This window comes from Labeo rohita, chromosome 14 (assembly GCF_022985175.1).
Source record: "Labeo rohita strain BAU-BD-2019 chromosome 14, IGBB_LRoh.1.0, whole genome shotgun sequence".
In the NCBI taxonomy this organism is placed as follows: Eukaryota; Metazoa; Chordata; class Actinopteri; order Cypriniformes; family Cyprinidae; genus Labeo; species Labeo rohita.
Genome location: NC_066882.1, coordinates 27162346 through 27185428, shown reverse-complemented (window position 1 = coordinate 27185428; position 23083 = coordinate 27162346). Strand labels below are relative to the sequence as shown.

General features: G+C 38.5%; 1 protein-coding gene across 3 annotated transcripts; it reads right to left on the bottom strand.

The window, feature by feature from the left end:
* Nucleotides 1–1602: 1602 nt before the first annotated feature.
* Nucleotides 1603–23083, bottom strand: LOC127176130 (C-terminal binding protein 1). 3 transcript variants are annotated; one of them, XM_051127616.1, is made up of 11 exons: nucleotides 22927–23083; nucleotides 21879–21936; nucleotides 20312–20471; nucleotides 13263–13417; nucleotides 13043–13187; nucleotides 12756–12962; nucleotides 10709–10923; nucleotides 10027–10157; nucleotides 5140–5267; nucleotides 4895–5015; nucleotides 1603–4806 (listed from the first exon to the last, which is right to left on the bottom strand). In XM_051127616.1, the coding sequence occupies exons 3-11, from the start codon at nucleotides 20367–20369 to the stop codon at nucleotides 4617–4619; spliced, it is 1350 nt and encodes a 449-aa protein (XP_050983573.1). In that variant the 5' UTR covers nucleotides 20370–20471; nucleotides 21879–21936; nucleotides 22927–23083; the 3' UTR covers nucleotides 1603–4616. The 3 variants fall into 3 exon arrangements, with proteins under 3 accessions (XP_050983573.1, XP_050983574.1, XP_050983572.1); XM_051127617.1 differs by having other exon boundaries at nucleotides 22918–23060; XM_051127615.1 differs by lacking the exons at nucleotides 20312–20471; nucleotides 21879–21936; nucleotides 22927–23083 and adding an exon at nucleotides 17558–17699.

Sequence of the window (23083 nt, the reverse complement as noted above, 5' to 3'; positions counted from 1 at the left end):
AATTAATTCAAAATTTGGGGGTCTATAAGACTGCAGCGACCCGAATCCCGTCTCGAGGTACTTTGCCGATCCAGTGCCCCTCTCTCCACCAATTACTTTCCTGTCATCTCTCTACTGTCCTATCCATTAAAGGCACAAAAAAACTATTAAAAAAAATAATAATAAAAATTTGGGGTCAATAAGATTTGTTTGTTTTTGAAAAGTTTAAGTATTAACAATAAAACAGCAATGTTGCTAAAAATTACTACATTTTGTAACAACCATTTTCTATTAAAATATATTTTAAAATGTAATTTCTTTCTGTGATGCAAAGCTGAATTTTCAGCATTATTACTCCAGTCTTCATGTCACATGATCCTTCAGAAATCATTCTTATATGCTGATTTGCTGTTCAAGAAATATTTATCAATGTTGAAAAATGAAAACATTTTTTGCAGAATTGTTTGATTAAAGTTCAAGAGGGAGAAAAAAAAAATAGTCTGAAACATTGGTAAATATATTTACTGTTATGAAAGTATAAAAGTATTACTTTACAAACAAAAACAAAAAATCCTCATCCTGACCCCAAACTTGTACATAGTAGGTATGTCACATTACATGTACTGCAAAAAAAATTCATTAAAAATAAATATATAAAAATAAAATGTAAAAAATTCTGACTGACCCCAAACTTGTGCATAGTAGGTGTCACATTAGAAAAATCTTTTAGAAACAGCAAATAAATATAGAAAAATAAGAAAATATTATTATTATTATTATTATTAATCTGACTGACCCCAAACTTGTTCATAGTAAGAATGTCACATTACAGAAACAGCAAATAAATACATAAAAAATAAAATAATAATAATAATAATAATAAAAATATGACTGACCCAAACTTACTTATAGTAGTACGTCACATTACAGAAACGGCAATAAATAAATGAAAAAATAAAATAATACAAAGATATTTTATTAAATAAATTTGTATTAAATTTTATTAAAATAAAATAAATAAATAAAAATCTGGCTGACCCCAAACTTGTGCATAGTAGGTATGTCACGTTACAGAAACGGCAAATAAATAAATACATAATAATAAAATAAAAATAATAAATAAAAAATCTGACTGACCCCAAACTTGTGCATAGCAGTTATGTCACATTACAGAAACTAAAACTAAAAATAAATAATAAATAAATTGTAAAAAATCTGATCGACCCCAAACTTGTGCATAGTTATGTCACATTACAGAAACAGCAAATAAATAAATACTACATAAATATAATATAATAAATAAATAAATAAATAAATAAATAAATAATCTGACTGACCCCGAATTTGTGCATAGTAGGTATGTCACATTACGGAAACTAAATAAATAAAAAACATGATAATAATAATAATAATAATAATAATAATAATAATAATAATAATAATAATAATAATAAATACAAATCAGACTGACCCCAAACTTGTGCATAGTAGGTATGTCACATTACAGAAACTAAAAATATCACTAAAAATAAATAAATAAATAAATCTGACTGTCCTCAAACTCGTGCATAGTGTAAGTTCAGCTTTTCAAAACATGCCAGAAAAAGAGCGAGCGACCCAGGGTTTTAATCTTTAGGATTTTATTAAAATACCTTGTGGAATTTACCATCAGAGGTTACCATCACAAACATGATTGTTTTCTAATAAAAAAGTAAACAAAAACAAAAGTAAAGCTTAAGAGCCTAGTTACAGGATTTTTTTTTTTTCTTTTTCTTTTTTTTGTGGTTTTTACTTTTTTGCAGTCTGGTGATGGGGAGAAAAAAAGAAAAATCAAATCACAACAAAAAGAAGGTAAGAGAAAGGAATAAAAAGTTCACATGTTGTAAAAATACATTTCCCAACTTCAACGTTACACGCAGTTCTATTAAAACATTCATTCTTCTGTTGTTAGGTGTCAGTGCGACAAAAACGAAAGGAGAAGAGAGCGATAGAAAGGAACAAAAAATATCACAGAAGGACACTCACTGTTGAAAGAGAGCTCTGGAGATCTACAACATGATCTTCACCGGGATGGAGGAAGAGTGTAACTGGCGGCTGTAGGATATGTGTGTATTAAAACCCTGAGAGAGAAACCGACTGCTGCGAGTCCATATCTGTCCTCTCCACGCTAGATCGAACCACACCGGCGGCTCCTAAAAAGGGTCTTTCGCAGTGCCCGAGAGCATTTCACACCTCGAAGCTAAGAAATATGCATCAAGAGCAACATATATGGCTAAAGAAAACAGCCTCCTCTCTCTTGCATGTGTGTTTGCGGGTGGGGTTTTGTCGAGGAAAAACTTTCACCACAATCTACGACGTTAAGGCAGCGAGGGGACCGCAGGGCGACGGGATGCTGAGGGCGAAAGAATCGATCTTGAAATGTTTCAATACAACATGTTGAACACTGAATGACACAAACTAGATCAAAACGTCTCACTTCTCGGTTTGAACACATAGTGCACATCTCATATCGAAGCTGGATGATGCTGACGGCAAAGAAACACCACGATAATGCTAGAGGAAACTCCAAAAGTAGTACGGAGAAACTTTACAGAGCAGCTATAAAGTCTTGACGAGAATAAAGGGCATCACTTCAGTCTAGGAAAAGCTGCACGTCACTCAAAACTCAACATCAAAACGTGGCCAATGGGGAAGCCAGGGGGAGGGGCCTGATCTCATTATCATGCGTGAATCTGTGAGGACCATCACGTGACTCCTCCATTCATTTAGCATCTCGACGAAGACGTGAAACTGTGCTCCTTTATACAGAAAATACAAAAATCACAGATCAAGAACGTCCTAAAGCTAAAGCCTGAGATTCAAACTACATCTAATGAAACAATAATAGACATCCTATGCTCAGAAAAAGAAAAAAACAACAAAAAAAAAACAGCTTTTTGTCACTGATGTACTGGATAAGCAGTCACACACGGTCACATACATGCAGACGCATACACACCCCCTCAGAAAAGGAACCTACGATCTAAAAAAAGCTGTACAAAGCGAGAAAGATTTGAGCATACATTCAATATCTGTTACTGAGGTACTAGAAAGGCCTTTCTCTTCAGACCGCTATCCCGCTACCGTCTTTGGAAAGCAACCAGCGTTCCAGTGACCTAGCTTTTACATTCTTTCCACCTTATCTTCTGTGCTCTACAACGCTGAGAAAACCAAGGCTGATATCATAGAAGACGCGCATGAAAATGTCAAGCTCAGGGAGCGGCCTGCTTTAACTCGGAGCCGCCACATCGCCCATCCTGAGCATCTGGAAGCGTCTCGACGATGAGCGGCAGGACCTTCACTGAGCGGGGATGAATTAATCAGCCTGAGGGGGGACGGCGAGTCGTCGCCACCTGCTGGCCTCCAGCGCTACTGCAGCCTCCAGAGCACAGCTCGCCTAAACCGGGACCTTCCTCACAAAATAGGTGGACGAAGCTCCTCAGGCCTGTGTGAAAATGTGTCTGTGAGTGTGTTAAGAGTTTAAGTGCCTTGTGGGAAGGAGGAAGGGCGGGGCGGAGCAGACGCGCTACACAGTGAGTTCATGGGAACTGATGGTGGACGAGCAAAGAGAAGGCCTAATTGGAAAAAAGGAGGCACGAGGAGGAAATACAGCAAGAGATAATCCAGGACAGAGAGGAGATATGGAAAACAAGGCTATGAATGGCTACGGGGATTAAAAAAAACAAAACAAAACAAAAAAAAGGTGCCAATGTTATCAGCTTAGCTACGGTGGATCTCAGTATGAGTCAGGCGGAGGTCAACGTTGCACGCACACATTGTAAAAATCAAAGATATGTCGTTAAATCAGCGATGTTATATGAATATGGCTCTCGCTAAGCAAAGTCGGCCATCGCAAGGCGATGGAATCTCACATATGCGTTTTCATTGACAGACCTCAGGCTTTAGACGCTTGTGACTTAAAGTCGAGCGCGTGATCAAACCCCAGACGGCTCTGGGGGTGAAGCTCTCGCTCTTGAGAGAGAAAGAGAGAGGATGGACAATTCTAGAAGATGCCTTCCACATGAAGAGAGAGCGAGAGGAACGCGAAACATCTGAGCTCTTTCCACGGACTGTTACTCTTAGCCACGGGCCATAGCCTTGATCTCCGTTATTGAACGCCAGCTGCGAAATAATCGCCGATGGATTTAATCGAAGACGTTTTGTTTTGATGATCAAACGTTGCTAAGATGGGACAGGTTGAGAAGGTGTATGCTAGGGGACGAGGGAAAGAAAACAAGGTCCATGCGTTTATTTCCACGCTGTTAAAACATACGAAAAGAACAGAAACGTAAGAAACACTACTGGGAAAACAAACTCCAACTAGTCCGAAGCGAAGGGATTTCGTAGCTTAGAAATAGTGTGTGTATCAACCCAATTATTGAATCCTTGAGAGAAGTTATTGCTTTCTGCCAAAGTGAACAACAGAGGAGACAGCGAGTGGAAATGAGGGGGACGTTCGGGGTTTCACTCCTGGGTTTGTACACGTGCTCTGTTGGACTGGGGTGACCCGAGGTCACGTCGAAAGCTGGGGTGTCAGTCCCCCCCCGGGTGAGGTGAAAGGGCATCGATCAGGGCAAAAGATGGAATGTGCTGGGATGCTATTGGTCGGAAGGGATGTCTCTGTCCGCCTCGGCCTTCGAGGGTTGCCCGGGCGATGGGGTATGAGGCGGGTGTGAGACCGGGGCGATGCCGTGGGCCAGGGGCAGGGATCCAGCCACTATGCCCTCCACTCCTGCCCCGGCTCCAGGCAGCCCGCCCGCCGCTACGCCAATCAGCCCAGCAGGGAACCTGCGAAAGAGAGCGATGTTTTTACTTTCTCAAATGCGCTGAGATAGTGTAAAAGCACTGACGGCAGTCAGGATGAAGGTGTAGGTACCTGTAGGCTGCAGCTCCATTCAGTTCAGAGTGCACGGTGGTGGCCTCCATAGACGGCCACTGAGAGGCTGCCATCAAATACTCCTTATTCACGCAGTTCTTCAGACTGTCTGGGATACGACCTGCACATGTAAAATGTATTACATGACGTTCTTTGCAACATTTCTAGAACGAACAATACGCAAAGAAAATAAATGCTATTCATAGCAGGCACAGCCTGATAATGAACACGTAGGGTTTTCTGACCTGTGATGGCTCTGCGCACCTCCCGTGCCGCCTCCTCTCTGGCCTCAATGGAGGCCTGTTCGCTGTACCAGGATGTGTGTGGGGTACAGATAAGATTTGGAGCATCCTTCAACGGGCCCTGAGAGAAACTGTTGAAGATGGGGCAGTGTTAATTTAGTTGGCAAACAATGTCAACAACATTTCTTTTCACCAACGAAAACGAAATAAAACTCGTTTTGAATGAAAATTTAGTCAATTAATTCAAATGAGACAAATCTTAGAGAAGATTTGGGAAGAGAAACATTCAAAACGAATCTGCTGCGGGTTAGGAGGTTAGATGATCTCTTGATCTATTCGGTGGGACATACGCTAGTATACATTTGCTGCACGTCTCAAAACATTCAAAAAGGTCAATATCTGGGAGTAAGAGAAGGGCAGACATATGAACAAATCTGATGACGGTCCGGTTTTCTGAGGGTGGGGAATTAACAAGGGCTTCAGGCAAAAATGCCACCAACATGATCAAAAATGCCCCTTAAATTCAGCTGCCAGGATTAAAATGAAATTTAAAAATGAATAAGTTCAATTTGCAGAATTACAGTAGATCAAAAAAGGTTCAAAGTTGTCCTAAGACACAAATGTGTATTGCTTTGGTTATAGGACAACTTTGATGAAAGGTTTTGATCCACTTCAAATGTTTACTACTGTACACTTAGATTCACTTCCACTGCATTAGGTTGCCTTTATGTGCCGTTTTGTGCAACGTTAAGTCGTATAACTAGAGATGCACCGATTGCAATTTTCTTGGCCGATACAGATTTCCGATTTCTTGTAAATGTGACCTGCCAATTCTGAGCACAGACACCGAAGCAGCACCTCACACAGCGCACGAGCACTCTTTCGCATCTCATGGACTGAGAAATACACAGAAAATGTTGAATTGTCTGTTTTGACAAATATTACATCTTAGGTGAACGTAAACAGCTGGGAGAATATTGGACGTGTATCAGTATATTGCATCCATGTGTTCGGTTTTAAAGGAACAGCAGCCTTATTTAGTTGCTATCGTCTGTCATTGATGTTATCAAGCAACAACAGAAAGACAGACAATCACTAGCCCTAACAAACATTAATCTAAATATATTTAACTATGTCTGTTTCTTTGAGAAGTTTTATTTGTTTAAATATAGAAGGCATGTTGCATGTCACAGCAGTTAAATCTGTGTCTATCCTAATAAAACCTTGATTTCAAACATATATAATGAGTTTGGAAATAGAGAAATGCATTACACTAACTAAACCCATTCAATTTTAGCTGACTAAATCTACTATGGATTTAGTCGACTAAAACTAGACTAAAAATAAAACAAATCAGTTGACTAAAATGTCTAAAACTAAATGGTATTTTAGTCAAAAGACTAAAATTTAACACTGAGATTGTGTTAGTGTCATGACAGCAGGGTGGGGAATTAACAAGGGCTTGTGGCAAACCACCAAAATGATCAAAAATGCCCCATAAATGAAAGACAAAGGAGCAAAAATGCCACTGCACTAATAAATGTATTACAGCTGCCGGGATTAAAATGAATTTTGAAAATGAATAAAAAGTGTCAACTCACAGGATTACACTTAGATTCACTCACACTGCATTAGATTGCTTTTATATGCTGTTTTGTGCAATGTTGAGCCATATAACTAGAGATGCACTGATTGCAGTTTTCTTGGCCAATACCGATTTCCGATTTTTTTGTAAACGTGACCTGCCAATTCTGATTTGCTTTACATTATTTACATAATTATTACATAAGAATTCCTAAACATTATAATTCCCCCAATCTGGACTAAGATACAGATGTACTCTCACTTAAACAACTCTCAAAATAAAGTGCTCTATAACTGGAAAAAGGTAGAAATAATTAACTGAAAAGGAGTTGCTTTATATAACAAAACTGATGTCATTTACCACCAGGTTTATAAATAGTTATTTTTTTCCCTAACCTTATTAAATGTATCATCTTTCACATCAAATTCCTACATTGTTAATTCAAGTTAAATAAGAAACTGTAGAGTTGTTACCATTCAAATGAAATCACTATAAACAGATGTTTTAAACAGACAGTCTGTTTAAGTTTGAGGTGCCCTAAATGCATTTAAACTGCAAAATTGCAAATGCACAAATAAATTTAAGATTTATGTTTTAAATATTTTTGATCATATAAATAGAAAATGTTGGGAAAAATGCAATAATACTTTTAAATATATAAACAAACCAAGACTGTTTGATTGAGTGAGTCATTTAGTCCTTCATTCAATCGATACACTCATACAGCTGATTCATTCAGAAACAAGGCAACTGTCTTTATAAATATTTTACTGAATCATTGATTTATTTAAAAATGTGGATTTATTCAGTAACAAAACAACACTTTGTGTTGCTCGGAAACAACAGTTCTGCTTTTGATTGGAACTATTTTCGTCAATGAAATTGAGCAAAAACTATCAATATTGTGTCTAAAATGCAAGTCACTTAATTTTAACTTCTTGATTATTGAACTAGTGTTGTATGAAATCAGTGTCACATTGCAATTGTATTGATATTCAGGGAAACGCTGAGCAACGTTGCTTACCTAAATCATATACTGTAAATATCTTTCTTTTTTTTTTCCTATGCATCCAAGCCAGGGATGGGCAACTTCAGTCCTAAACAGTTCCAACTCTAATCAAACACACCTGCCTGTAGCTTTTTTTAGTGCTCTGGAAAATGCCCTCTCAAGTTGCACAAGCCTCATCTGGCACAACAAATACATTATCAGTTGGCATAAGTGTGACATCAAAATGGACCGGCTCGGAATCGGCAGACTGACCGACTCATCGGTCTGGGGCGACCGTGCGAAAAATCAACTAATTCCGATCCCTGGCCGGTCAATCGATGCATCTCTACTTATAACCAATTGGCATTGGCCAATCAGAGGCTCTTAGCTTAGTCAGCACTGAAAAGACGCCAATCAGAGGTACTTGGATTAGTCAGTGCTGAAAACGCCGGAGCTGTGCTGATTGTGAACACTCGCAAATTCCTTCATCACAAACACCACAGTGCAGATGTGTGAATAGCTATAATATTAATACTGTAGATTCAGCAATTATAACAGGAGTTTATGCATAACTTGCACTAGACTAATGTCATGTCTGTGAAGCCAGAATTTGTAATCTGTAAAGCCGTTTTTGTATCGTTTTCTATATCGATAATAATCACTATTACAATATAAAGAGCAATAAATCTACAATGATGATTTCTGTCATAATATTGCAGCCCTATGAGCTCCTGTTTGTGTTACATGCATAATTTAGATAGGATACAATTTTAAACTGTCTATTGTTATTGACAGTGTGGTCTCAGAACATTGGCTAAAAGTCTGATGCATAAGGCACACTTAGCTGGAAACACAGGAGTTTCTAAGTCGTCATCGGACTGGTTAGATTATACAGGATTTCCGGGAGACGAGTGTCGCGTTCTTTAACATTCTGCCTGGAAACAAAAATGCCTTGTTGCCAAACCCCCTAATGAAAGAAAGCTGTCGTGTTTACAACTGTGAAGATGAGCGCCTATTAGGATCAACTAAACGTTGGATTTTCAAAAGCATGTGAAAAATTAAGCCAGCGGCATATATAATCTTAAAAATATGTCAGAGTTTTCAAACTCTCTGTTATTGTGGCAACATTTCTATGCTCCTGAACATAACGCGGCATAAAACGAAACATGATTGGTTGCTTTACCTGTCAGTCATATGGCCTCTTGGGCGGGCCTTGGCCATTCAAAGCGGCCAAAGTTCCCAGACCTTCTGTCGTCAGTCTGAAGGTCTGGCTACGCGAGACTATTGACAGTGTAAAATATTGATTAAATTAATTGTATATAACTTTTTTTTTCAGTTGAATCCAATCAGAGTTACATTAAAAAAAAATTGTCCTAGCTCTTTCAAGCTTTATAAAGTCTAAAAGTCCAATAAAGTGCATCCATCCATAATAAAAAGTGCTCCGCCTCTTGTAGCAAACTTATGTGTTTTTGTAAGAAAAATATCCAGATTTAAAACTTAATAATCACTTTTCTCTAGCTTGTGCTAACTATCATGTGTAAGCTATTCCAGGCGGATGTAGGACTTATGCGTTGCGCATGCGCCGGTGAGTCTCCTGAAAACCAACATTTGTTTACAGGAGCAAAGGAAGCAAAGTTTCCTTACTTTAGCAAAGGAAAATCAGTCTCCTCTAGGTTTATATTAAACTCCTCTGACATTTTTCCTTCACAAATTCTCCTTTTGTACTTCTAATTCGCTCTATCCTCTCCATTTCCACATTAGTCACTTCTCAGCAGCGCATGTGTAGTTCGTACATCCTACATCAATCTGCCCGAAACGGCTTCAGTGTATGACACTTAGCGCAAGCTAGAGAAAAGTGATTATTACGCTTTAAATATGGATTTATAAAAACACATTCACTACAGGAGGCCTTTATTCACTCCCCAGAACTGTGTGAGAGTTTTTATTATGGATGGATGCATTTTATTGGACTTATTTTGGACGGTTGAGGAGAAACACCCACACACTGACATTATAAATCTTGAAAGAGCCAGGACCATTTTTAATGTAATTCCAACTGGATTCATCTGAAAGAAGAAAGTCATATACGCCTAAGATGCCTTGAGGGTGTGTAAATCATGAGCTAATTTTCATTTTTGGGTGAACTAACCCTGTAAGTATTTGACATTAAAGACAACAAAGTGTGGTCATTATAATAATAAGGTGATTATAAAAATTGCCCTTATGAATGTAAAGAAAATGATTGCCCCTTAATGAAAAAAGCTGTACCAGTAATGTGTCAGAATAATGGATCAAACAGCAAACTTGTGTGTCTCACCTGAAGGGCTCTGTCTCATGGACGTCCAGAGCTGCTCCCCGTATTCTGCCTTCTTTCAGAGCCTGGGCCAGAGCTTTCTCATCCACCAGACCACCACGCGCTGTGTTCACCAGGAAGGCGCCCTGGCGCATCTAGAAATAAAAGCATTGACGGATATTAAAAGGAAGCCAAATTCAACCCGTTTACAAGAGTTTTTACACTTTAATCTACTGAAACCACAGGTCTCTTTTTACAGCAAGCCATTTTGCACGCAAATACAGTGCCTTTCTTATATAGCAGCGACTGTGAGTAAAGACACTGTTTGCTTTTTCACTATTTTTGCTCCCTTAACTGTGGTAAAATGTTCTTCTCTCTGTGTTGTAGTATTGAAATGGTTATGAAGAATAAACTTGTATAATTTATCTTGGAAATATATGTGTAATACACATGGCATCAGCTGTTTATTTTTTAAAATTAGGCCAGACTGTCGTCATACCAACTGCGAGCCTCACTGGAGTCCACATGAACCCTAATCCAGTCTTCCATTTTATGCAATGGGTGCGGTGCCCAAGTTCAGAAAACAGCTTCCACATGAAGCACATGAATCAAACTCTGTCGTCAAACAGACCCAGGTTCTGGGCAGTTGGAGAACCGAACAGTGGCATTTAATGAGAAGAGTTTTGCTGGAGAACGGTGTTTGTACCTGTTTGATGGTGAAGTCGTTGATGAGGTGGTGGTTGTGCTCGTTTAGGCTGCAGTGTAGCGACACACAGTCTGAATGGATGAGCAGGTCCTGTAGTGTCGCCATGCGCTGGAGCCCTAGTGATCGCTCCACCCCATCTGGCAGGTACGGGTCATAGAAAATCACTCCAAAACCAAAGGCCTTTGCCCTCAGAGCAACTGCTTGGCCAACACGTCCTAAAAACAGCCATCGTAAGAAATTGTTTTAGTGTCTGTTTAGACCACATTACTAACCTCAAATCAGTTAAACTTTGAGATGAGATTCAAGTCAGTGATGATGATTTATTTTAGAACAAGACACTGCAGAAAAATGGGGTTTAAAAAAAAAAAAAAAAAAAAAAAAAAAAATCTCCTTCAGGTGATTAATTACATTAAAGAGATGAAAATGAAATTTCTTTCATTAATTACTCACCCTCATGTCATTCCAAACCCATAAAACCGTTCATCTTCAGAGCACAAATTAAGATATTTTTAATCTGAGAGCTTCCTGACCCTGCACAGAAAGCAACGCAACCGACACGTTCAAAGCCCAGAAAGATAGTAAGGACATCGATAAAATAGTCCATTTGCGTTGCTGCCTATGCAGGATCAGAAAGCTCTCACATTTCATCAAAAATATCTTAATTTTTGTTCTGAATATGAACAAAGTCTTTTGGGTTTGGAACAACATGAGGGTGAGTAATGACAGGATTTTCATTTTTGGGGGAACTATCCCTTTAAGAACGTCAAACATTTTTTGAATTGGAATTTTTTTTTTTGTTTGTTTGTTTTTTTTACATGTTATGTTTAAATATGAAAATGACACATTATCTAATTAAATATGCACTAATGTGTATACATTTCCAGAAAGGAAATGTGAACACTGGATAAAGCTTCAAAGCTTCACCTGATAAAGGTTTAAATTTCATGTTTCATTTTGTTAACATATTACAGTAATCAGAAAATACTGTCAAATAATACTGTGAATACAAATGTACCATGTTTTTAGGAATAAAATGTTACATAAAATATGGCATATTATATGAAAAAAAAAAAAAAAAAACTATTTGAAAAATATTTAAATATTAAAAAAAAAAAAAAATCAAGTTTGGAGTAAGTGCTACTGAAGTGGAGTGTCACAGGAGGGGAAAAAAAGACTTTTAAAAATAAGCATTTAAAATTAAAATCTACATATGTGAACAAAGTAATTAATTTTTGCATGTTTTTGTCTGAAATTACACATTATGAAATGGCAAAAAGTTCCATCTTCAAAATGTGTCTTGCATTTTTTTTTTTTTTTGGTGAAATATTTTGTTAAAAGCTGCTGTTTGTCATGTTCTATACTTATAATACAATTTATATTCTAGTTATTTTACATGTACAGTTTAAATGTGATGTTAGCTATCATGCTAACCCTAAAGGGATAGTTCACCCAAAAAAGAAAATTCTATCATTAATTGCTCACCCTCACGTCGTTATAAACCCATAAGACCTTCATTCATCTTCAGACCACAAATTAAGATATTTTTGATGAAACCCAAGAGCTTTCTGACCCTCTATAGACAGCAAGAGTCCCACCACAGTCAAGACACAGAAAAGTAGTAAGGACATTGTTAAAATCGTCCATGTGACATCAGTGGTTCACCCTTAATTTCATGAAGCTATGAGATATTTTTTGTGTGCAAAGAAAACAAAAATAACTTCAATTTCTTCTCTTCCGTGTCACAAGAGTACCACGATCCATGTGTCCACTGATGTCACATGGACTACTTTATCGATGTCCTTACAACCTTTCTTGCCTGGGGCCTAAGAACGTGTTAGTCGTGCTGCTGTCTATTACAGGGTCAGAAAGCTCTTGGATTTCATCAAAAATATCTTAATTTGTGTTCCAAAGAGGAATAAAGGTCTTACGGGTTTGGCACAACATAAGGGTGAATAATTAATGACAGAATTTTCATTTTTAGGTGAACTATTCCTTTAATTGAGCTGATTCATTCAAAAAGCCCCGAGTAAATTTTATCAAGACTCACCCAGTCCAATAATGCCAAGCGTCTCGCCTCGAATACGTGCTGCACCTCCAGCCACCTCCCGGATCTGCTCCACACTTGAGGCACGGGTGCCCTCGCGCAGAGCCTGATGCATCCAGGTAACGCGGCGGTACAGATTCAGAATTAGACACATGGCGGTGTCTGCCGTCTCCTCCACAGATGCGGCTGGCACGTTACACACTGCTATACCTGTTTAAGAGACAGAACCAGTGTAAACGGCCAGTCTGACTGAAACTCATTCACTTAAACAATCATTTCACAAAACTCACCCAGCTCTGCTGCAGCTTTTATGTCAACATTGTCAAATCCACTGCCAATCCTCACAATAACCCGAAGACCTTTGAACTTGTCCAGATCGTCTCGCGAGAGCGTGATGGTGTGGTAAAGCAAGGCAGCAACAGCCTCATTTAGGACCTGCAGAAGCATGAAACACACTATGAAGCACACTGTATAAAAAGCCTGAGATGTGTGCAAAATTTGTGATATTACCTTCTCGTGGATCTCCTGGGTGGACTGGGCATCACAGAAGGCCACAGTGGCCACGTCCTTCAGGATGGGCATCTCCACCGTACAGTCCCGCCCATCCAGCAGTGCCACCAGAGGACGAGGGTGCATGGGGCCATTTAGGATGGGTGGTCGAATGCCTGAAGGACATCAAAGATCACATTATATAGTTTCTTACATGTAACAGAAACTCAAGTTGTTCAAATGATCACAATTCTAGTAATCTCACAACACTATATTGTGGTTCTGTATGTATATATGTGACCCTGGACCACAAAACCAGTCATAATTTTTTTAAATTGAGATTTATACATCTAAAAGCTGAATAAATAAGATTTTGGATAGGACAATATTTGTCTGAGATACAAGTGTTTTAAAATTAGGAATCTGAGGGTGCAAAAAATAAATAAATTTAAAAAAAAAAAAATGCAAAATGAAGTTCTTAGCAATGCATATTACTTATGAAAAATTAAGTTGATAAATTTACAGTTGGAAATATACAAAATATGCAACATGGTCTTAATGGAACATGATCTTTAATGTCCTGATGATGTTTGGCATAAAAGAAAAATCTATAAGTTTGACCCATGCAATGTATTGTTGGCTATTGCCACAAACACACCCATGCTACTTAAGACTGGTTTTGTGGTCCAGGGTCACATATAAGCAGACATTTTAAAACCTTGCTTAAAATTGGCTTACGGATGCTAGTCATGTTAATAAACAACAGCAGCATCTGCCATCGTCTGCATCCAAGATTCACTTCAAGGTTCATTAAACCAGATTAGGTGGTACATATGATCGGTTCACTGATTTTAAAGGCCTTTCAGTTTCTTTCTAGCAATGCTGACCGACAGTTAAACTGCGTTCAATAACTCATTATGAGAGACAAAAAGTCCACATCAAAAGCCATAGAGAATTTCATAATATTTTGAATGCTAGTGTCCTCGGACTCCAGGAAACCACTTTATGATCGTTACTATTATAAGGCAAGACAACAGCTCCTAATAACTCCAGGGTCCACCCCAACCCCCCGAACCTGACAAACGAAAGTGTGAGCAGGGGACAGAGGGAGGGAAGGAGACGAGGAAAGGGGGCAGGGAGTCTTCACATGACTCATAATGACCTACATTCAGCAGACCGGAGGCTAAATTATCTTTGTCTCTCTCCCTCCCACTAAACCATCACAGACTACTTCAGGTCTAATACATCAGAAATGGAAAGCTCTAAACAATATTCTGTCCAAGGTATAGTTTACTCAATAATGAGAATCTCCTCATCACTTACTCTTATGTAATTATTCCGGTAACCAAACAGTTTTGGTGACCATTGATTTCCACTGAACGTGGAAAATGCATTTATTAAAATACCTTCCTTAGTGTAAGTCAGTCAGGTTGGAATGAAATGAGAGCGAGTATATTACAATTTCCATTTTTGGTGATCTATCCTTTTATAGTGACATGTAAAGGTCAACATTTGAGAGCCCTGCGTTCTATTACGTTACACTCCATCTAGCGGTAAAATGATTATTTTGCACATCCCTATTTACAGTGATACCAGTACTGTTACAAAAAACCATCAAGGTTTGAAATGACTTCAACAGTCAGCACATTCAGAATAACTACCGCAATATTAACTGTAATACGTGACCCTGGACCACAAAACCAGTTTTGAGTAGCATGGGTATATTTGTTGCAATAGCCAATACTAGTATGGGTCAAAATGATAATTTTTTCTTTCATGCCAAAAATCATTAGGATATTAAGTAAAGATCATGTCCCATGAAGATAGTTTGTAAATTTCTTACCGTAAACTTAATTTCTGATTAGTAATATGCATTGCTAAGAACTTGTTGAATTTGTACAACTTCCTCTATTTTTTGCACCCTCTGATTCCTGATTTTCAAATAGTTGTATCTTGGACAAATATTGTCCTATCCTAACAAACCATACATCAGTGGAAAGCTTATTTATTCAGTTTAATACACTGTAAATATTGACCCTTTTGACTGGTTTTGTGGTCTAGGGTCACATATACACCTTTCAAGCAAGTGTGCTTTAAATTGGCTGTTGCAATAAAATGTTGTGATATGCAGATCTTAATTTTCTTTAGACCATGAAAATGCAATAAAAATTTAGTTTCTGCCTAATTCTTAGCTATCTATCGATTACCCTACTAAAGGTCTTTGCTTACCTTCCATACACCCCTAATAAACATCAATTTTGATTATATGTAAAATTGAACATGTCACACATGCATCTCTTCACATTAAAGCACTGTTGTCTATTGTAAACTCAAATTAAGAGATGCAGACAGGCTACAGAATATAATGGTGAGCAATTTAGCATATGCATCATTACAAGACAGAATGCAAAATTAAATACGATTGGTACTGCAGACCAAAAGATCTCACAAAACAGCAGTGTGTTCACTGCATATTTGGCATGTGACAGGGACTTTACAGAAACAGTCAATATGTGAAAGCATACACGTGACCCTGGACCACAGAGCCAGTCATAATGGTAAATTTTTTTTCAATTGAGATGTATACATGTGAAAGCTGAATAAATAAGCCTTCCATTGATACAACTATTTGAAAAACTGGAATCTGAGGACCCCAAAAAAAAAAAAAATCTAAATATTGAGAAAAATCACATTTAAAGTTGTCCAAATTACATTCTTAGCAATGCATATTAATAATAAAAAAAATTAAGTTTTTTATATATATATATATATATGGTAGGAAATTTACTAAATATCTTCATGGAACATGATCTTTAATGATGTTTGGCATAAAAGAAAAATTGAGAATTTTGACCCATACGGTGTATTGTTGGCTACTGCTACAAGTATATTCGTGCTACTTAAGACTGGTTTTGTGGTTGAGGGTCATATATTTAGTTCACAGCTAACTGCCAAAAAAAAAAAAAAAAAAAAAAGCAGTGATGCTTTTTTTTTTGTTAAGAGCTGCACATTCTTTTAAATCAGCAGGGTAAAAAGCTGACAAGTCAGATGATTAGGAACTTCTGCCTGTTTCAGCCAAACCCAGAACAACTACAGGAAGGACACTTCTGAGCAAATTTAGCCTGGGACAAATTTCCGAAACCTACGGCGAACAGGATTCGCAGGATGAGCGAGACACCAAAGCGTGCAATAGGAGAACTTAATTGATCCGTGTCATCAGATTCCCATCATGCATTAGGACGTTCTGTGCACACCACGATCATTAAACTGCATTGCATAACACAGGGCTACAAATGCCGAAATTCACTGAAACTGGCCATTTTGAGACATGCAATACAGAGGCGGCACGCACCAGAAATATCATAACGAGGTGCGAGATTTAGCTCGTCATATAATTATGATCTAATTATCACACACGTCTAAGAATAGCAGTGTGGAAAAGGGTGTTAAACCATCCATCCAAGAATTCACAAATCCCAAAACCCATTTCTGCTAAACGGCATTCGGTTTTACACGAGCCTATGATTTTAAGACCCAACGCCCCCCTTCCATCACTGACAGGTGTTGCTGCACTGGCGGCAGAGATGGGGGTGGGGTAAGACGCCTCCGTGACGTTCACTAACATGCACGCTCCTGCTATCACGGCGAATGATTAAGGAGCGAGGTCCTAAAGACAAATATTTGCACTCTTTCGCTACAAATCAGTGCTTGTGTGGAAAAGCACACACAAGCTGTGCGATGGCGGTAGAAGGCATTGGAATAAACACATAAGAGGCTAGAGGAGGAAAAATAAAATGGCTGAGCGGTGGTGCTCTCGCAAGGAACAATGCAAACACTTATTGCTGTAGGGTCACGGCGAGAGCGGCGCTGAGAGCGCAGATGCCGTGCGTTGAGTCCGCGCCAGGCTGCATGAGAAAGAGAGAGGGCCGCAACACAAGCATGGCCATGCAAACAATGCCATTCATTCAGCACTCGTTTCTCCTCCACTTCACCCCCCTCCCAAACCTTCTCTCGCTCTCCCTCCCTCGCCATTTCACCCCCCACATGGTCCTCACACGCACACACGGTCTCAAGGAGAGGGGGGGAAGGGTGGGTGGATGATAATACAGCTGCACCACACCCTGCCTCCTGCTTGGCCAACACACACACACGCCAAACACACACACACTCTTGCTCAAGCTGCAAGGACACGCACTAGACGCTGCAAAAAAGGAAAATTGCGCCTGCTTCTGCCACCACACCCATGTGAATTACTGCATCTTCGAGGCAACACACACACACGCACACGTAACAAACAGGTACATGTAAGTCCAAACCTTGCATCATGAAATCCACGCGCCTGTCTTCTCTCCCCTCCTCTCCTTCTATCGCTCTCTCTCCACCCTTTACAATCAGTGTCAGGCTGTTTCTGCCTGGCAGACACCCATCTCCCATGTCATCCATACTGGCCCCTCCCCCACCGGGATGGACCAATCAGAAGCCTGGGGTTTGATAGCCGGCCAACCAGTACGAACCTCCACGGCATTGACAAGCAGCACTAGAGGCAGTTAGGCAGTTGTTGTTTTTTAAAGAGACAGACTCTCATTCTGCTCGCATCTACATCTGAAGAAACACCTCCGTTATCTTCCTCACCCGCCCCCTCTTTTGCTGTCACTTGGATAAATATCACTGCCATCTGCAGCTGTAGCTATTAAAACTGGGTTTAAATATCAGAAATTTTTTATTTTTTTTATTGTTTTTTCTAGACAAGCACAAAAATCGTACTCCCTTGGCCAATGACACACTAAACACTCTCATAGGATTTTATCTGCATACAAAATGACTTGCTATGCTTAATAGAAAAAGGTTTAACCGGAGGCAACTGCTGATGAGACTTGCAACAGACAGCGAAGCTGCCGCTTACAATCTCTATGTAAATTGCTTAACGGCACAAGACATTCTCCCTATTTACATTAGCATTTAAAACACCACAATTAAGCAATAAGATACAAGAGGCTGTGCCATATGGCTAACACTGTCATCGAAAAATACAACACGAGCTAAGGTTTGAAATTGAGAACCATTTTCATTTTTTCTTTTACAGAGGAATGCAATTCTTGCATTCAATAAATGCTTAATTCTTTTAATACAGCACAACCTTTTAGGTCTTTAGGCTTTTATAAAATGGTTAACAACAAAAAATTAGGGAAACAAATTAAACATTGCACCAAGCAAATTTATTAAGCATCATCAGATGGCACACAGCCGATCGCAGTGTAACAGAAGCAGAAGATCTTTTCTTCTGCATTTTGATGCATATCCAAGGGAAAGATTATCAAAAAGAAAAATATTTAAAAAATAAAAAAGTATTTTGACTTTAACAGGCAATTTTATGACATGACCATGGACCACAAAACCAGTCATAAGGGTCAATTTTTTTTTTAATTGAGATGATATACTTCATCTGAAAGATGAATAAGTTTTCCAGTGATGTATGGATAGGAAAATGAGATACAGCTATTTGAAAATCTGCAATCTGAGGGCGCGAAAAAAGAAAAAAAAAAAAAAGAAAAAATAGTTTTCTAAGTTGTTTAAACAAAGGTCTTAGCAATGCATATTATTAATCCAAAATTAAGTTATGATATATTTATTGTGGAAAATTTACAGAATATGTTCATGGAACATGATCTATACTTAATACCCTAATTATTTCGTCATAAAAGAAAAAAAAAATTTTGACCCATTTAATGTATTTTTGGCTACAAAATGTATATTTTGCTACAAATATACCTGTGCTACTAACCACCGACTTTGTGGACCTGGGACAAATATCAACTGCAAAGTTCAAATCATGCATACAAAAACCGGCCAAATTCTGGTAATCAATCAATAAATAAATAATAATGACATGCTGTGTATTTCCAAAACTGACTAGTCAAATTGCAAGTTGATGCAGATTTACATACAGTGTTCATCTAAAATTCAGTCTTGATGTAATCTCAAATAAATACTGCACATTTCACTGATCTGATCACAACTACTTCCCATCAAACACTGGGGCTATCTATTTACATTTTAGCAAGCAAGTCTATAATCAACATCATCTACATCTGTAGCGTCAGAGTTCCTCTTTGATGATAAGCAGTTACACCTGCCAAAAACATAAAAGGGGCAGCAATATACAGCCTGTTCCCTTTGTGTTCATTACCAGAACACTGTAGCATCGAGATGTGACTACATTTGCCAAATCTAAAGAGAACTAGCTTTCCCTAGATTGTATTAAAGTGTCAAAAGGACAGGAGTTCAGGTTATGAACTAATAAAGAACACACAGGCACTGGTTTTTAATAACAGCAGTGTGAGTGTTTAAGCTGCCGGTGTCACTGCACACAGACAGGAAGAAGAAAAGATAAGAAAACAGAGAACAGTCTCGCAACCCCTGTACCTGCCAGACAAACATGCCAGATATTCAAGAAACAACCATATCACCCATCCATCACTCAGTGTTTGTCAGTTCACATAGTACACTGACAGTATTGACAGTGCCAGATGATTCACTCAAGGTTTACATACACATAACACATAAAAAAATAATATGTATAAAACTCATAATACATAAAAAATACAAAATAATTCATTACTGCTCCAGAAACATGTGTAAGAATATATTCAGGGCAATACATGTGTTAAATAAAGTAAATCTGACTAACTACAGTGGCAAATGCAAATTAGAAAGCAAAAATTCACATCACTTTTGTGATAATGTAATGCGTTTCATGTCTGTGCATCTGAATGTTAACGTGAAATCAAAATGGTGTTATTGTGAAAGTTTCATTAGAAACATATCGACCTAAATTATAACCAACAGGTGTCTGCAGTTAACTGATAACTATGCAACGCCCACGTTCCACAACCCAATCAATTACCAGATAAAATCAAGTCCCACCCTGAAATTTGCTATTGCGTATCTCTTTTCACATGCCACATTATGGACGCAAATTGGTGCAAATGTAATTTAATGTTGACTTTGAAGAGACGTGGGTTATCTATTTTTATCCACCTCATCTGGTTGCAGTAGTCTTATCTTCTCACCTTCACAGATGCGGTCCAGTCTCTGCCGCTTCACTTTGTGTTTGTCCATCAGAGCCATCGACTGGCAGTTCTTCAGTAAGACCAGCTACGGCCACAACACGACGAAAGACCGGGCACAGCACAGAGCTCAGTCCAGAAACCGCCCAAATCCTTAAAACACCTGCAAAGATCAATTTCACATGTTAAAGGAGACGTTCACCTCAAGAATAAAAACTTGATCATTTAATCATCCCCATGTCAGCCAAAATGGTCATGAATTTCTTTCTGTAGTCTAAACGAAAAAAGGTTTTCAAGGAAAACATTCCCGGATTTTTCTCCTTATAGTGGACTACAGTGGTGGCCAATGGGTTGAAGGTCCAAATTGCAGTTTCAACGCAGCTCGAGGAATAAGGGTCTTACCTAGTGAAACGATCCGTCTTTTTCTAAAATAATAAAAACGTATACACATTTTAACCACAAATGCTCATCCTGCACTAGCTCTGCGACATGCACGCATGCATGGTTAGATCTTTGCTTGTGTACTTTGGTAGGATTGGGTGTTCATATTTTCTCCAAAATCATCCGTTATTTTACCTTATTTTGTAAAGGGTGCTTAACCTTCCTTGCCTGTTCGCTTTGTAAACACCGGGTTGGTACTACTGCCTGCATCATATGTGGCCCATTCCAATGTGATTACATAATGAGTGAAGTTGAGCTAGTGCAAGACAAACATTTATGACCCTGGACCACAAAACCAGTCTTAAGTCTCTGGGGTATATTTGTAGCAATAGCCAAAAATACATTGTATGGGTCAAAATTATAGATTTTTCTTTTATGCCAAAAATCATTAGGAAATTAAGTAAAGATCATGTTCCATGAAGATATTTTGTAAATTTCCTACTGTAAATATATCAACTTAATTTTTGATTAGTAATATGCACTGCAAAGAACTTAATTTGGAAAACTTTAAAGGCCATTTTTTGCACCCTCAAATTCCATATACTAAAATAGTTTTATCTCAGCCAAATATTGTCCCATCCTAACAAACCATACATCGATGGAAAGCTTATTTATTCAGCTTTCATATGATGTATAAATCTCAATTTTGAAAAATTGACACTTATGACTGGTTTTGTGGTCCAGGGTCACATTTGTGGTTAAAAAGTGTATTTTCAGAAAATGGCCATTTTACTATACAAGACCCCTACTCTTCGGCTGAGATCGTGTAGAGCCCTTTGAAGCTGCACTGAAACCTGGACCTTCAACCCGTTGATCCCCACTGAAGTCCACTATATGGAGAAAAATCCTGGAAGGTTTTCTTCAAAAAAAACTTCATTTCTCAGCAAACGAGGACAGAAAGACATGAACATCTTGGAAGACACGGGCTTGAGTAAACAATCAAGAAATTTGTATCCTAGAAGTGAAGTTTCAAACTAAAAGCGTTCTGACTTACAAAATAAACATTAACCGTTTCACCTAAAGTAAAAAAAAAAAACAACTTATTCTGGAAAAGGTTACCCTTTGCCCACATAAATGAGTGACACATAAAAATAGTGCTGGGAAAATGTCAAATGATGAAACTACCCACCTGATGACGTCAAAGCCAATCAACTCCTCCGCTGACGTCACGGACTTCACAATGGCAGCTAAAGAAGAAAATCAAACCTTAACGTTAAACAAGCATGAGTTATGAACAAGAGCTAAGTGTCAAAACAGTGTTTCATAAAAGTAATAAAAATATAAAGCCACGAGGCTTTTGAAAGAGGAAAAAACGCCCATTGCTTTACTAGCATTAATGTTGTAGCGCCTCAAAGAGGCTTTATCTAGTTTTAAACTCACTTATTTAAGACCATATTTAATACGTGAAGTCTAAACTTTAAAATGAACGAGTGAATAAATAAACGAAGGTGTTTTCGGAAACTACACATTCAACCGGTATGTTTTGGGCGCTCAGTTGAGAAAAAACGCGGCTTTGGATGATCACTTCGTGACTGTTAACTTAAGTCTTATTTCTTTAGTTATTTCTCTCTGTTGTTGTTCATTAGGCAAGTCTGTGTGAAGCAGTTCACGGCAGAAAAAAAAACTACAGAAGAGCACATAAATGACTTGAAATGTTTATAAATCCTGCGAGGCGTCGTATCGCCGCGTCGCGAACGGCTAACGACTCAAACAGTCACGTTAAACCGAGTAAACTAACAGTTTTGTTGATTTTAACGGGGGCGTTTTAGTTTTGTCGCGTCGCTCGCTCGTCGCAAGTTCTTCAGTTAGCGCTGCGCTAGCTAATTAGCACATGCAGCAAGACACAATACAACTGACTACACAGTTAACCCTCAAAATCAGTCTACAGAATACTTTGAACAAAACCTACGAGCTTATTTGTGGTTTTTAATCGCTCTTGTGACTATATTGGTCTCTTGTTGCGTTGCTCCTCTGACTGTGAATGCACACATTGAGAAAGGCGCTTAGAGTGGTTGCTAACTGAGCTACCAAACATTAAACACACACACACACTCACACAGAGTGTGAGGTACACAGTCATAATAACACACGGCAGTCTCGCAGCACACACAATCGAGAGCCTGTTGTGAGTAATGGGTCAAAGCTAATCCAGAAGCAGGGTAACGCACCCCACTCACCCGAAAAAAGCGTCTCTGGAGCTTGATGTACGGGTCAGTATGGTCACGGTAGGTGAATCAACTCTTCCCCGCTATCACTCGCCATGAAATCTGCACAGAAAAGGAAGTCGAGGCCGCACAGACAACGTGCTGTGGAAAGAGCGAGCATTCAGAGCAG

Bases quoted from the DNA above. Each gene is read 5' to 3' on its own strand.
- LOC127176130 (XM_051127615.1), bottom strand. From the start codon at position 17,684: ATGGATGACATGGGAGATGGGTGTCTGCCAGGCAGAAACAGCCTGACA. The intron at 5,268-10,026 runs GTGAGACACACA...CATCTTCAACAG, and splicing joins CATGAGACAGAGCCCTTCAG to TTTCTCTCAGGGCCCGTTGA. The intron at 4,807-4,894 runs GTACCTACACCT...TCTCTTTCGCAG, and splicing joins AATGGAGCTGCAGCCTACAG to GTTCCCTGCTGGGCTGATTG.